The 14,410-nt window shown below is 39.3% G+C and overlaps 1 protein-coding gene across 2 annotated transcripts in view; it reads right to left on the bottom strand.

Annotated features, from left to right (window-relative positions):
* Window positions 1–2,620: 2,620 nt before the first annotated feature.
* Window positions 2,621–14,410, bottom strand: part of LOC137187456 (glypican-1-like) — a 47,376-nt gene continuing 35,586 nt past the window's right edge. For both annotated transcript variants that reach the window (XM_067596347.1, XM_067596346.1), the window contains 8 exons: window positions 13,269–13,486; window positions 12,593–12,766; window positions 10,952–11,117; window positions 10,714–10,844; window positions 9,115–9,252; window positions 8,561–8,691; window positions 5,178–5,353; window positions 2,621–4,815 (listed from right to left, as the gene is read on the bottom strand). In XM_067596347.1, coding sequence (XP_067452448.1) covers window positions 4,634–4,815; window positions 5,178–5,353; window positions 8,561–8,691; window positions 9,115–9,252; window positions 10,714–10,844; window positions 10,952–11,117; window positions 12,593–12,766; window positions 13,269–13,486 — 1,316 coding nt within the window. In that variant the 3' untranslated portion in view covers window positions 2,621–4,633. The remainder of the gene's footprint in view (window positions 4,816–5,177; window positions 5,354–8,560; window positions 8,692–9,114; window positions 9,253–10,713; window positions 10,845–10,951; window positions 11,118–12,592; window positions 12,767–13,268; window positions 13,487–14,410) is intronic.

The following is a 14,410-nucleotide window of genomic DNA, read 5'->3' as shown; positions in this document are numbered from 1 at the left end:
TATAATATTATATTCATCCCCCTAGGTATATTCTACCCCTAGGGTAGCCTAAATAAAAGAAAGACCTTCCATTAGGCTATAACCCAATATCATTCAACAGCACCACAAACGAACCAAAACAATTACCATGAAACAAATCAACACCTCTCTAAAACAGATTAAACAGAATTATAACCTTCATGAAGGTATCATTTACTGCAGGGTTGCTGTGTTCTACTGCCAGTTTTGCAGGTATTGTAATATTGTAATATTGGTATTTAAAGTTAATTACTTGTAATACTAACAGTATTTCCTCCTTGGTGAATGTAGATATACTGCAGTATTATGGTGCAATGGGTGAACAGAGAGTACTAAAGTTTTTGGGACCACTGCAGCAACTACTGTGGCAACAATCTAGAAGTTTTAATAACAACTGCAGTGTGAAAACTGAGACTTCACTTTGTTCTACTGTAAAAACAATCTTTTCTGATACATTTCAGCCCCCGATGGCCTGGGATCAATTTAGTCTTGAAGTCTCTGTTCTCTCATCCTCTGCAGCTCCCTGTCTCTGTCACTGTCTGTATAAAGGAGAAAAAAACACTCCAGATCATTGCAGCGACATTGCATTTTCCAGCCCTGACAGTCCATTTGCAGTCTCTCAACATGGCATTTTACTTGTCAACAGCTTTTATGATGCTACACCATGTACCAGTACAACAATAATTTTTTATTCAGTGGCTATTGCATCCTGTACACACATCGACCAATATGAGTCATGAATGTGTGTGTGTGCAGGAGAGAGACACACAAATACAGGGAGCTGCTTTTTATCTTAAAGCCAGCAGTTGGAGATATTTAAAAATTTTCAGGAAACAGCCATATTTCCAAAAAAATACACATCAGCTAGCACTGAGTTTGTTTCTTTTAAAATCACAGGTGGAGACCCAAAAATCGATTACAGGCCCGCTGGCTGCCACAAGAGCAGTGCAATTATGTGATAAGGTTACATTGCTTAAAATTGTGCAGCAAGAGTTGGGGAACCTTTTGCTCACACCTGAGGGACTCAAAAGAGTGAGTGAACTCAGATCGTGGACAGACAGCTCAGGCAGTGTCGATAAATCTTCTTCATGTCTAGACACAACAGTGGTGGCCTGGGGACTGCTGTACATCTCAGTACAATTCTGCTCAAATTCTGCTTTTACTTTTCACATTATTCACCAGTAATTAGAACTACTACCATTATATTACAGGACAAGACACATTGCATCTAAAAAAAGGGTTCGACTTTCAGTCCAGGTCACAGATATTGTTTTAAAAAAATGCAATGTGAGCCCTGTAGACTGAAACATTCAAGACTTTTCTATCATTTAAAATAAAGACCTACAGTGAACTCTTTGCGTGTGTGCTTCCAGTTCTGTTTCATTCTGTTGTATCAGATTTCAAACATCATCATTCATTAAGTCCGAATCCTCTGACTAGAGCAGGATTGTCGTCGTCGTCCCCCCCACCCCCCCACCCCCGACCCTCCCCCTCCACCCAACACACACAAACAACAAGTGGCCCCGTTCTCCCCTAGTAGGGCCAGATGAGGCTCGTCAGTGCCTTTTCAAAGAGCTGTCTGTTTATTTATAACTGAAGTGCAGCTGGCAAGTCAAGTATTTTACTAGAAAAAGAGCAAAACAATCCTAGGTTTGATGTTCTCATTTGGAGCGGGGTAATGGTTGGCCTGACTAAATTGCGTGGCCATAGAGCATCGGCACAGGCAGTACCAGTGGCAGAGAGCTATTGGTGCTGGGTCATGTATTTTTGACTTATGGATGAAAGCCTTTGTACACAGATGAAAAACTGTATCAGATGACTTCATATTATTCACTTTCTTGCTGAGCATTAGATGAGAAAATCAATACCAATCCCATTCATAGAATAAATATGTAGCTGAGTTCACACCATGTTGGATGGATGGGAAAGACGGCCTTGTTAACGACTTGCGATCATTCACATCATCTGACAACAAAAGGTGTTATAATATCTTTTGATTGTAAACACCTTAAAATATTTCTTTTATTGTTAATGTGATGATTATAATGTTTTTTTTTTACTCAAATGTCATTTTTCTTCATGATTTAACTTTTTTTTTAACTCTAAAATATCTATTTTATTTTACTGTCCTTGTCTTTTTATTCAATGTTTAACATTTGGACTGTGATGAAAAGGACTGTGTTATAATAAATAAAGTCTTTAAAAAAAGATAACTGACTTAGTCGTGTGAGGGTTTAAAGTACTGTACATTGACAAAATTACAATACATCCATAAAATGTATCCATAACGTGAATGCTATTTATAAGCCCGAAATTCATAATTACGATAACTCGGATAAAAACAAAAATATGAGCCTGGTAGGCGGATTTTGTTACAAAAAAGCCAAGCTAGCTGTTTCCTCCTGTTTCCAGTCTTTATGCTAAGCTAAGCTAACTGGCTCTTGGCTGTGGCGCCATATTTAGTGGACCGATATGAGAGTAAAAATTGATCTTCTCACTAAAATCTTGGCAAGAAAGCGAATAAGTGTATTTCCTAAAATGTCAATCTATTCCTTTAATACACGTAAATCAATAATAATCAAATCAAACCGTCCATGGAAAATCCACTGCTACAATCAAACAGAGTTTAATGAATGAAATGTGTGATTAAATACACGGATGAATAAAAATCACCTTGATACACAACCCCAGTGTGTGTAAATGTGTTTGTGTGCAAGAGACTTGTCATTTGTGTGAATCAGGAGTCCTGTACTGTATGTCCCAGCAGAAGTGCAGACTGAAACAAAGGCATGCCGAGTAAATGATATATTACAAGGCAAACACAGTAGCTATACAGTATAACAGTGTTCTGCAAAAAATCGTGTCTACAAAAGTCTCAACTTTCAACCTTAAGTGTATCCCAATTCCACACAACATACTAATTGTCTTTGTATGATTAGCATACTCTTTTTTTTGCAGTTAGTATACAAAAATAATTAACATACTTTTATACTAACAGGAAATTATACAATATGTGTGCCAATGCATGTCAATCAGCAGCGACTTTAACTTCACTGCAAATTAAACTTTACAAACATCAACATCAAGATGTTTTTTTAAATAAAGATTTCATAGGTTTTTTTTTCGTTTTCTGATGTGTTCCTGTAGCTATTTCACCACCATCCAAATTTTCTTTTTTCCATTTTCACAGCTCCTTCAATTTATTCGTACAATGAATCGTAAAAGCACATTTTTTACACTTAAATTTCCCACTTTTCCAGCGTGAACACACCAAATACTCAAAACGTACTTAGAATCAGTGTGTAGTATGGATTTGGGTCACAGCACTCTTTCTTAGTGATGCATTTTTTTAAAAAAACAAAAAAAACCCCAAACATTATGCAGTTACAAAAACCTGGCTTGCTCCCAGGGTTGTCACAAATGTTGCACATATTTGTGTTTAATGTCTGCTGTCAAGATGTAAAGAAAATATTTGTAAGGACACCAACGTACAGTGTAACAAGTGCTTTGGTATGACCTACTGTATATCACTATAGCTGCTACACCTGATGTGTTTCTTCCAAGACTTAATATCAATCAGTTACTTGGAGTCCTCTTTCGCGTTACTGTGCCATATGTTCTCTGTGGAGTTTTTTGTGTTTATTGTAACCAGACAAGTCAGAATAACGTGCAGTTTTCTGCCTTCATTGCAAGACAAAATTATAGGATTTAACTGCTAGTCTGTTGTTGTTTTTAAGTGCTTTGATGAGGCTGCTTCTTTCTTTACAAAGGTGATGAGTTGTTAAAAAAGTGGTCATTTCCTTTTGCTTTTGAAATGCTTGAGTAAACAGTAAAAGTGAGGCTAAATCTTGCAATCACAACATCTCATACATTTCAGGAGTGTGATAATTTATCTGCAGTATTTCAAACAAATCCTACTCAATGTTTCTGTTATGCCGACACACACCAAAACATCTGGACGACTACATCACGGATTATGGGGGATTCACTGCCAATATAGTGTCATACTCTACATCCATGGCTCAATATGGTGCCAGTCTTTTAGCTAATGTACACAAACATTTACAGCTTACACAATGTTTGTTAATGCAGACAGCCTTGACTCCAGTTAAAAAATTAAATTAAATTAAAAAGCCTTGTTGAACCCACCACGTATCAGGGTACTACACACTTTTTCACTGAGCTCTGCCGTCTGCTGACTGGATACAGGAGCTAAAAGGACCTGATTAAAAGTCAATAAACCGTTATCATCATTCCCATCATTATCTTCATCCTCATAAATCATCATTCTCTTTGTCTTCTTCGTCTTCCTTGTCTCCGTCTTCCTCTCCCATCATCCTCATCCTTTGAATCCACTGAAACCAGCTCAACAAACTGAATCACACCCAAGCAATGACACATTAAAACTGAGCAAAACAAAACAAAGAAAATTGTCACTTTCAACTTTTGCTCCTCTTCTTCACAGAAAATGTTGTCCATTCATTCCCCAAAGGTCTTTTTCATTTTTTTTGGCAAAGTTACAATCCAATCTTCCCCCCACCAAACCCAGTTTGTCCGTCCCATGGTCCAGCTCTACTCTAGACTTCAGAGTCTGATTAGAGGCAGCGGCGGTCCATCATCGCTGAAGCAGCAGGATGGCCAGCGGGAGCAGGAGGAGGAGGCTATGGAGGCGGGTTTGTGACATGGCTGCGCCTCTGACTCGGTTGTTGTCTGGTGGGTAGGCATATAATCCCGGTCTGCCCCGAGGACACTGACCACCTACGCACATACCGCTTCCTGAACCACTGATGTCATCACCTAGGAGGTCGACAGAGAAGGGGAAGAAATTGTTGATTATTTTTTAAGATCAGATGAGTAGAAGATTAGCTTTTCTTTTGTTTGAGATAAATGTCACCTAGTTTGTATTCTGTCCAAACATTTTAGGAAACTGTAGGGTGCTTTCTGTAATCATTGAAGGATTGGACCCAGATGGAAATAACGATTGGATGGCAAATTATTCTCACTGGTTTAACAAAATTAAAACCATTCATTAGCTTCATGCAGTGGTGTTTGTACCTGCATGTGTGAGACACATGGAACATAACAGAACGAACAAGGTGTCTCATATATAAGATATTAAAACTGGAAAGAACTTTTACAAATATTAGATAGAAACCCACTTGCATCCTGGAAATCCACATCATTGCCATCCAGTGCATTTTTCAGCCTGTTGCTCATAATTTTGAGTTGCATGATCTGTTGCCGGATTGTCATGTCTGGCTTGGTGATGTCAAGCTCCACTTCTGGGTTGTTGATCTGATTAGCCAAGCCGTCACCCATCACCTCTGGAAGGTACCTGATTGGATGAGATGAAAAGATGAAAGATGAAAAGGGGATTGTGGCAACATCATTAGGGCATTTTTGTAAAAAAAAAAAAAAACAACCTTATTATGGGTGTAGGGGAAAGGATCTGGTTAATGAGAGGGTACTTTTTTTAAGCAAGGCTCTATCTGAATTTATTTACTTAAAAGCACATGCATGCACACTCAGTAAGTCTGCACAGCTGTGTTCAATTTTCTAAATTAAGTGTGGCATTTTTGCTGACAGCGGTTGTCAGCAGATAGACTAACATACTGTAATACAGCCCACACATGCACACAGACGTGCTTGTACTTCTGTACTTGTGAGGATCCTCACTGATAAAGTGTATCCTCTTCTAGAGATGGGACGTTCGACTCAAGTTTTTATGAGTCACTCACTAAAGAAGGTCGGGTTTTCAAGTCACTCGAGTCACTGAATCAGTCCCCACCTTACTAGTACAAATAAATTATCTGAAATCTGAAATATTTCTCTTGGAGACTGTTGGTGATTTGAATGGTTGGTGTTTGATGGTTCAATAGGAATTGCTGTAGTGTTCACGTTTGGACATTAATTTCAGCTTGCCAAAGTGGTTGCTTTATTACGGGGCTAGGTTAGATACATCTCCACAAATACAGTTTATATAAGAGTTGCACAATAGTGACACGTTGTTTCACCTCGTCTTCACAGTTCGCACTAGCTAGCTAGCAGGTAGGAGGGGTGAGTCAGTGAACAGGTTAGTGAAAACGAGGACTTGTCACTCCCAAGTCAGTAAAAAGAGTTGTTCGTTTCAAATGATTTGTTCATGACTTGCTCATCACTATCACCTTGCCCCTAAGCCTACTCTTACCAATCATAACTACATGTACAGTATAACCCCCAATTCTTACTTATGGCTGGGAAATCAATATCATAATATGGCAGAATAATAACAGTATTGAAAATGTATGTAAAATTACAACAAACTGCAGTTTACATGTCTAAATCAAAAATTAGTTGCGACTAAAAGATCATTTTTAATTACATTTTTTGTTTGGAATCATTCATTTGGACAACAAACTGCCATCATACCATACTACTGAAAGTAGATATACGATAACATATATATAATATTATTGCCCAACCCCATCGTTATCTTAACTGCAAACTAAACCTAATTGTGTACTACAACCTGTTTTAAGGGTTACATTTACAAACAGCCCTTTAAAATCTCACACGTCCACATTCTGGGTTTAAAACTCTTACTTCACTAAGATAGAGGTACAAGAACACACACACACACACATACACACACACCCTGTGCTTAGTGGTGGGGTTTAATTCATGTTCTTGAAGGTGCTTAAAATATATTTAAAAAGCCTATTTAAACTCTATACTCCGACCCTATTTTCTATCTTCCACTGGAAGGATTTATTGAAGCTGTAATTTCATGTGACATTTAATGAGCTCTAAGGAAATCCACTAGATGTCGCTGTAGTTCAGAGTTTCAAACAATTAATTCAACACAATTCATCACAGTTAAGGGCTCATCATGCTGCTGCGGACTTGTACGCAGCACACGCGGTTGCATTCATACTTTTTCGGAGGTCTGCGGACACAGACGCGTTTCACATGTACCCGCTAGTAAACAGCGTTGCAGCGTGATAACTTTCCAGAGCTGTAAAATCCACTATGTGACTATTACAAACTGCTGTGCAGTGTTTTTCCTGATAAGACTTTAAATGCAATAATCTGTTACGCCGACCAGACTTGCTGGATCGTATTTCATTGTCTCACCGGCACTTTGAAAAACACAACCACACCAACACAGCCCCATGTATTGTTTACACAGTGCTATTTTTCAGTCTGAATGCAGCTGAGGAGTTCCTGTGTGTTCCTGAACAACAAGAAAAAGTTGAAAAAAGAAAAGTACAGTACATGCACAGAGTAGACGGAACAGGCATTCCTGTTTGCTTTTCTAGCACATGTGCAGTTGACACGCTTGCTATGCATACAGTCTTCACAGTCACAAACTTTGGGCTGCGTGCGGACCCTCATGGACATGAGTGGATGACGACTTTTACGTCACACGGACCAACAAGGAGCCTCACAGCCGCTGAAAGTATTAACTGGCCTTTATAATTCACTGTCTGCCATATCTGCACACACACATTTTATATTTCTTTAATCTGTCACACACACAGTCAGCGATTCATCTATATTTCATGTCCTTTTCTCACATTATTCACATGCACACACGCGTGCACACACATATCTATATTTCATGCCTTTTGAAATTCACTGTCATATATTTCTGAGTGTTCTGCTCAGGATAAATCTAATCAGCTGGCGATAAGCCAACCACTTTAAAGGATATGAGATGTGTGGGGGCCAAGATAACATGTATACATATCAACATGGCATCAAATTGTTTTATAATCCATTTACACATGGATTAAGCGAGGCTAAAAATGTGCAGGCGTGTGTGTGTGTGTAGCTACAAATGCATGGGGTTTCAAATTGCTGTATATAGAAAAGATTTCCATACACCTCTGCTTTCAGTTTGTCTGAGAAGAAATAGTTTGTTGCCTCTTTGTTCTCAAACAAAAGGTACAAATGTCCTTGTTGAAGAAAAGATCTAGGCTGTGTTATAGCATCTTTATCAGAAGCTATTTCTTCTTTTCTTCTCTTTAAAAGTTAGCATCTTAGTGTTACAGAATATACGCTTTCTTCTTGTCACGCAGCCTGTGTGTGGGCTGCATGAATAAAACTTGTGCTGAACAGATTTCAGACCTTGAAAGTGTTTTATTCAACTCTCTGTAAGATATTTGGGTGGAAGAGTAGTTGGGAGTGTTGAGGCTTGGTTGCAGGAACGTCAACATCAACATGGGTTCAAGGATTGAAATCTGAAATATATATAAATCCAAGAACGAATGCAACCACGATGGACTGACATTCAATGCTCACAACATTTGAAGTGGTCAGACATGTAACCACAAATGAAAATACATACTTTAAGGGAATAAACTTCAATTAAACATTCATAAATTAAATAGCTATATGGCAGAGAGACAGTAACATGACATGTAAGAAAGATAATTTGTTTAAACATTCTGGGATTGTTACTCCAATACTGAATCAAACCAAAGACAGATACATTTTAATGTTGAGAGAAAAAAACTAAACAAGCTTCTTCACATTTTCCTAGAGTGGGTTTCTTCCTCACCTGGCTTTAGTAATGCCATTCCAGCATTTATCCTGACCGGCGCTTCCTCCTGCCAATTTGCTGCAGAGTGCGACAGGGAGCTGGAGCCAGTACTGCCGCATTTCCCTCAACTTGCTGGAGAGATCTGACACCTGAGAACAGAGACACCCAGAGTGTGGGTAGGGGAGTATCAAGAGTAGATTTGAGAATCCTAAACAAGTTAGTGTTTTTCAATAAAAAGCAACAGTATACCTGTAAATTAATGCAATCTATCCCAAATGTAATATATGGATAGCCTTGACAATGTCTTATAAGTCCATGTGGGCTGGCGACTTGTATGTGTATGACAAATAACACAACGAACATGGGATGTGTTCTCAACATAAAAAAGTAGTGCAAACATAAACAGAAATGTATCTGTTTTAAAAAAAAAGATAAGAGATAAGAAATCCTGCTGTACATCTTTTCAACCATTCATTCAAAAACACATCAGAACAAATGCTACTAACTTACAGTAAATATACAAATTCTCACATACACACACTCTTGTCTCTTTGTCTTTTATACATACACACCTGCATCTCCAGTCTGAGTCCAGCAGTGGGGGAGGGTTTGTACTCTGAGGCGGTCAGCGAGCCGCTCTTCTTCCTCTGCTCGTGTAGCGCGGGACTTCCTGTCTCTGGTTCACCTGGAGTTCCACATGTCTGGTACACCTAAACATCCAGACACACACACACACACACATATATAAATACTTTTCAGCACACATGTAATAGAAGCTGTGGATAATGTTTCTCAAAAAAACCATCTCAAATCACCTCACATTCCCAAATACAGCTCTAAGAAATACTGTATTACAACATTTGTGAGTGCTAGTAATATCCACTAGATGTCGCCATTGATACATGTTTAAAACTGTGAAGCTGTTTTGACTTACGGTTGCCTCCTTTTACTGCCAGATTCATTAATTTTTTAAATCCTACATCTAACATATTCAGGCATTAATGTTGCCTACAGTGACATTTTGATTTGACTTGGACTTTCTGTCTCATTAGTCTTCACAGTAAGAGAAAATGTACCAACTGATGAATACATTACACTTGATTCAACATGTAAAAAATTATGGAAACAGGCAGAGGCAGAGATTTAAAATAAACCACTCTTTAAAAAAGTATAAGAACAAATCTGCTTTGCTTTGAAAACAAGGCCAAGACTTTCTGTCTTTTTGCTGTTCCCACTGCTTATTGAATAAGCCTGGGTGTCAATATTTACCACATCTGTTATGTGATGGAAAATTATGGGAGCCTAGCAACACACTAATGCTATTAACCCTCATTTGAAGGATATATTTAGACAACCAACAAAAGTTAGTGCTGAAGGTCTGAGCCTACTACCATCGGAGAACATTCTTGAGCTTTATGTCAGGAATGCAATTGTTCCTTAAAGATAATAATATTGATGAAGGACAAAAGTAGAAACTGTAGAGAGCTACAGATACTTTGCTACAAAAGGCTGTAGTTTCTGACACCTGTGATGGTGTTATTTTACAGATTATTGATTGGTATGGTATTGGTATGGGAATTTAAATGTATGAAACAGGAATAAACTGGGAAACAATGTCAAGGCAGTAAGTAAAGTCACATTTATAGCAGATAAAGAACACAGAAAGCTAAATTCATCATATCAAATCCAGGCCATCCTCTTCTGAAGGAATTTGGTTTCCAAAAATTAGGTGCAACAGGTTCCAATTTTCATTTATACCAAGTGCAATAAGTGCTCTTAATTCGCCACCCAGTATAGCACTTTATTTTTGTTATATTTTCTCTTCATGTGAGTGTCTTCCTTGCATTTTAACATGCATCCTTAATTTGTTCAGAATTGTGTGCATAGTACCAGCACTTTTAATGTATTGAATTGTCTTATTGTGTTTTTATTGTGTTTATGTTTCATGTTTTTGTGTTTTAATGCTGCCTTGCTACATAAATAATGATCTGGACTGAGCTGGATGTTGTAAGCATGAGCTGACATCTTACTGGAGATAAAATGCTCCTAGAGAAATGTGTTTGTGTGTGTGTGTGTGTGTGTGTGTGTGTGTGTGTGTGTGTGTGTGTTTGTGTGTGTGTGTGTGTGTGTGTGTGTGTGTTCAAGTGATGAGCCAAACTGAGCCATCTTACTTTTGCTGTGAATGTGTCCATGTTTTCCTGTAGGAAGTGCACAGCCTCAAAGATTCGCACAGGAATGGAGGAGAGAACCACATCGAGACTGGGCTCCATGCTGAAACTAGACGCCACCTGGATCATGGTGTCTGAAGAGAAGAGAGAGCGGAGAAGATGTTCAAACCCACTTATAAGAACATCTGGATTACCTCTGCCTTTTACCCTTCAAGGTCTTACTGTACTGTCTGAATCTCACCTATAAGATTCTGCCACTCGGTGTCGAGGTCGGCTTGGTTGGCCAGGCAGCCCTTCATGACATTGGAGCAGTAGTTGGAGCAGGGTTTGACGGAGGCCAGGCCGCGACAGTGAGGACAGTAAACCAGCTTCATCAGGGCCTTTGCACACTCTGGACTCAGAGAAACCTGAAGAGGGTAGATGGGACAGTTAGCATTACGAACCTCATGATGGGTAGTGAAAGGAGGACATTCACATCCAAAGTGACCTATAATGAGATGTGTTATTGCGGTTTTCCCCCCTCACTTGGGGAAAGGTGGTGACTCAAGTCAAAACTTTGCTCTATCCTTCCAAAATTTACAAGTACAAATAGCTCAAGGGAAAAGGATGAGCAGTAGAGGGCGGTGTTGTAACATTATACAGGGCACAGCCTGAACATGAAGGAAATGACAGCCCTGCTTGTTAATCTTTCTACAGTACATGGTTTCTGTTACGGTGTCAGCTTCTGAGTATGAACGCAAGTCATGACAGGTGTCCGGTTTCATAATGGAGTACTTTTACCACTACAGGTGGTACTACAGGCAGGGAGTTAACGGACTCCACCAGTGAGGTTGCAAGTTTTGGATTACACTTTTGCTTTGTTTTCAAATGAATGCAATACAGTTTTAGCTGTTTGGATGCATTTTCCTACTAGCTTTCTCACATTCACTTCTATGCAGTAGGAAAATCAGTCAACAGACACTCGAAACTTCATTTGTATAATCAGCTATCAACATCCAAGTCTGTATTAATTTGTGTAAGTGTTATTTAATCATTGTGTGGTAACGAGCTTTAAGTGATGACAGATTTAAAACATCTGCGCTCATAATGATAATGTGTCGACCAAAATGAATACAGACTCGGTGTTGACGGTGATAACACAAACATGTTTCAAGAATGTGCTCTGATTTTTTATAAAGATTGGAAATTAATAGAAACTTGGGATGGTAGAAAAAAAATGTGATATCTAAAACACCGCAGCATGGTTTGAAAAATAGCTGTGATATCATTCAGAGTTGTCAAATATAGATTAAAATGTGCAAAATCAGTGGTGTGGTGCTTTAAAGTGACGAATGGGGACAAAGCTTATCTAGCATACGTATGTATAAGGGCGTGAACGAACAGAGAGAGGGGTGTAAAAAAGCCTTGTTGTGATGATGTGAGCTAGTTCAAGCCTTTTCACTAAGCGCAGAATAACACAAACGCAGTTGCATCAGTATTTGTGAAAAAAATAATTGCATCGAGAGCTGCAAAAACACCATCACACCCATAATTTGACAACAACATTGTCATCCCTCCAAATGAGAGCTTTGTTCTGATGGCAGAGTCTGACACTTAAGTTTTGATGATCTTTGTGTTTTCCAGTTTTAGGGTGGAGACATTTTCTCTGGCAGTTAGGGTGTGACGACCATCCATCATATCCGCTTTCTTGGGACTCAGCCCAGCAGGCTTTAATGACACACACACACACACACACACACACAAATAAATCATTCTCTCTCACTACGACACAAACAACATATCTTTCACTCTCAATCTCAGTTTCTTTCACACCAACTCATCATGACTCTCTCTGTTTGTCTCACTGCATCTCTTCTCGTGTCACAAGCACACACACACTCACCTGTGAGACCTTCCTGACAACATCTCCGCTGACTACCAGGCCCTGGATAAATGACCTGGCTGTGACAAAAGCCCGGATCACCTTCGCCTTCATGTCCCTCGGGACGTCTCCAAATGGCCGCAGCGTCTCCTGTTGCTTAGCAACGCACTCAAGGTAGTCCTCTGACAAGATGACCTGTCAGACAGAGGTGACGGTGGACAGCAGACATGATGTAGGGAGAAGTATGTTATTACATTTAAAAGACTACAAATAATACCTCTCCTCCCTATCAGGAGAATGTAAATCTGCGATAATAGCGTGATAATAGACAATAGATGAAAAAACATTGGATGTGCAAGTGACGCATCCAAAAAAGGAAATTTTATCAGCTTGTCACGTTGTGCAAATATTTAATCATGCCTTTACAAGCTAGAAGAGAAGCAACGGTTGAGAAGAGGCAGCTGAGCTCTCAGCTGAAAGGATCAGCAGAATAGTTTACAAATCCTTCAATTATGTATAATATAGAGTTTGACTATTATTAAGGTACAAGTTCAGACATCAAAAATAAGACTGAGGCCGCCATATTGTGACCTAGCCTCTCCTCTTCCCTCCTATCTCAGTCATAATACCACATAAATAAATAGGTTTGGTCTTCTTTCTCTTATTCAATGAACGGCAGACTTGACGTTGAACTCACATCTGTCGGCGTGGAGCTTTTAAAGGTGCGTTCCAGGAGGCGAGACCAGAATTCCGACAGGGTCTCGTCCAGGTTGAGAGCGGAGCCCCTGTAGTACTGTCGCAGGTCAGAGTAGAGATCTCCATAGAGACGGGTGTTCTGGGAGTACAGGGGGCCGAGGGGAGACAACGCCTCCTGCAGGGAGCGCTCAGATCGCCCGTGAAGTTCAGTGAAATAGGCTGGAGGAGGGGAAGAGAGAAGAGAGACATAAGGGAGATGATAGTGAGCAGAGTTAACAAGCAGAGGAAAAGGAGGAGAGGGGAGGAGGCTTCTTTTGGCAAATTGTGATTAACTGAAATAGAAAAGCTGAATGGAAACTGAAATATTTTCACAACAACCTGAACATTAGGCACATGTTTGACAAATCATAGCCTTGTTAAGCTTATATAGCTGTCGTCTTAGCAAACAGTTTTTTACACATCCAGAAGCTGCAGAATAACATTTATTTGGAGTCATGTTTCTGGCCGACTGACTAATGTAAGTTCAATAGTAACTCATCCTTTAGCTCTGTTTTGGTTGTCACTAACCTCTGCAATAATTTAACTGGGTCTTTAGCTGCAATGCTCCATGATGCTAGTCGCTAACTTTGTTTGTCTTCCACATGGTGCTGGGAAGGTATGATACGGTGGTTTAATTAAACCTTTGCTGCTGAAAACCGTCAGCCTGCTGTGACTGGAAACAACACTGATGAGAGCTGTAATAGTGACCCGAAAGTTGTAGGTTGTAAAACCAAAACAATGAGCTGAAAGACGCAAAAACCTCTTTAGAGCTGATGGGAACTGCATAGTTGGGTGAAAATTCTCTATGGGTTTGAAACTAGGAATGATTCAAATCATAAAAAATATTGATTTGTGCAGGTTTAAAAGATCCCTGCAACGATATAGCATCGCACCTCTACTGTATAACACTGTCAGACTCACGATAGACAGCTTAAAGAATCAAAATATATGCAGCCAAACCAGAGAAATCATCTTTTTTATTCCATGCACTCTTTTTTTCTTGTCAAAACCAAGTGCATACATTACCCACAATGCAACTTGACCTCCAATAGTTCAGTCAGAGATTTAGGTGCGTCATGCTAGTAGCAGCTAATATAAGCAGAG

The sequence above is a fragment of the Thunnus thynnus genome, chromosome 8 (assembly GCF_963924715.1).
Source record: "Thunnus thynnus chromosome 8, fThuThy2.1, whole genome shotgun sequence".
Lineage (NCBI taxonomy): Eukaryota > Metazoa > Chordata > Actinopteri > Scombriformes > Scombridae > Thunnus > Thunnus thynnus.
The sequence above is the reverse complement of the archived record's forward strand: the minus strand, read 5'-3'. Positions and strand labels throughout refer to the sequence as shown.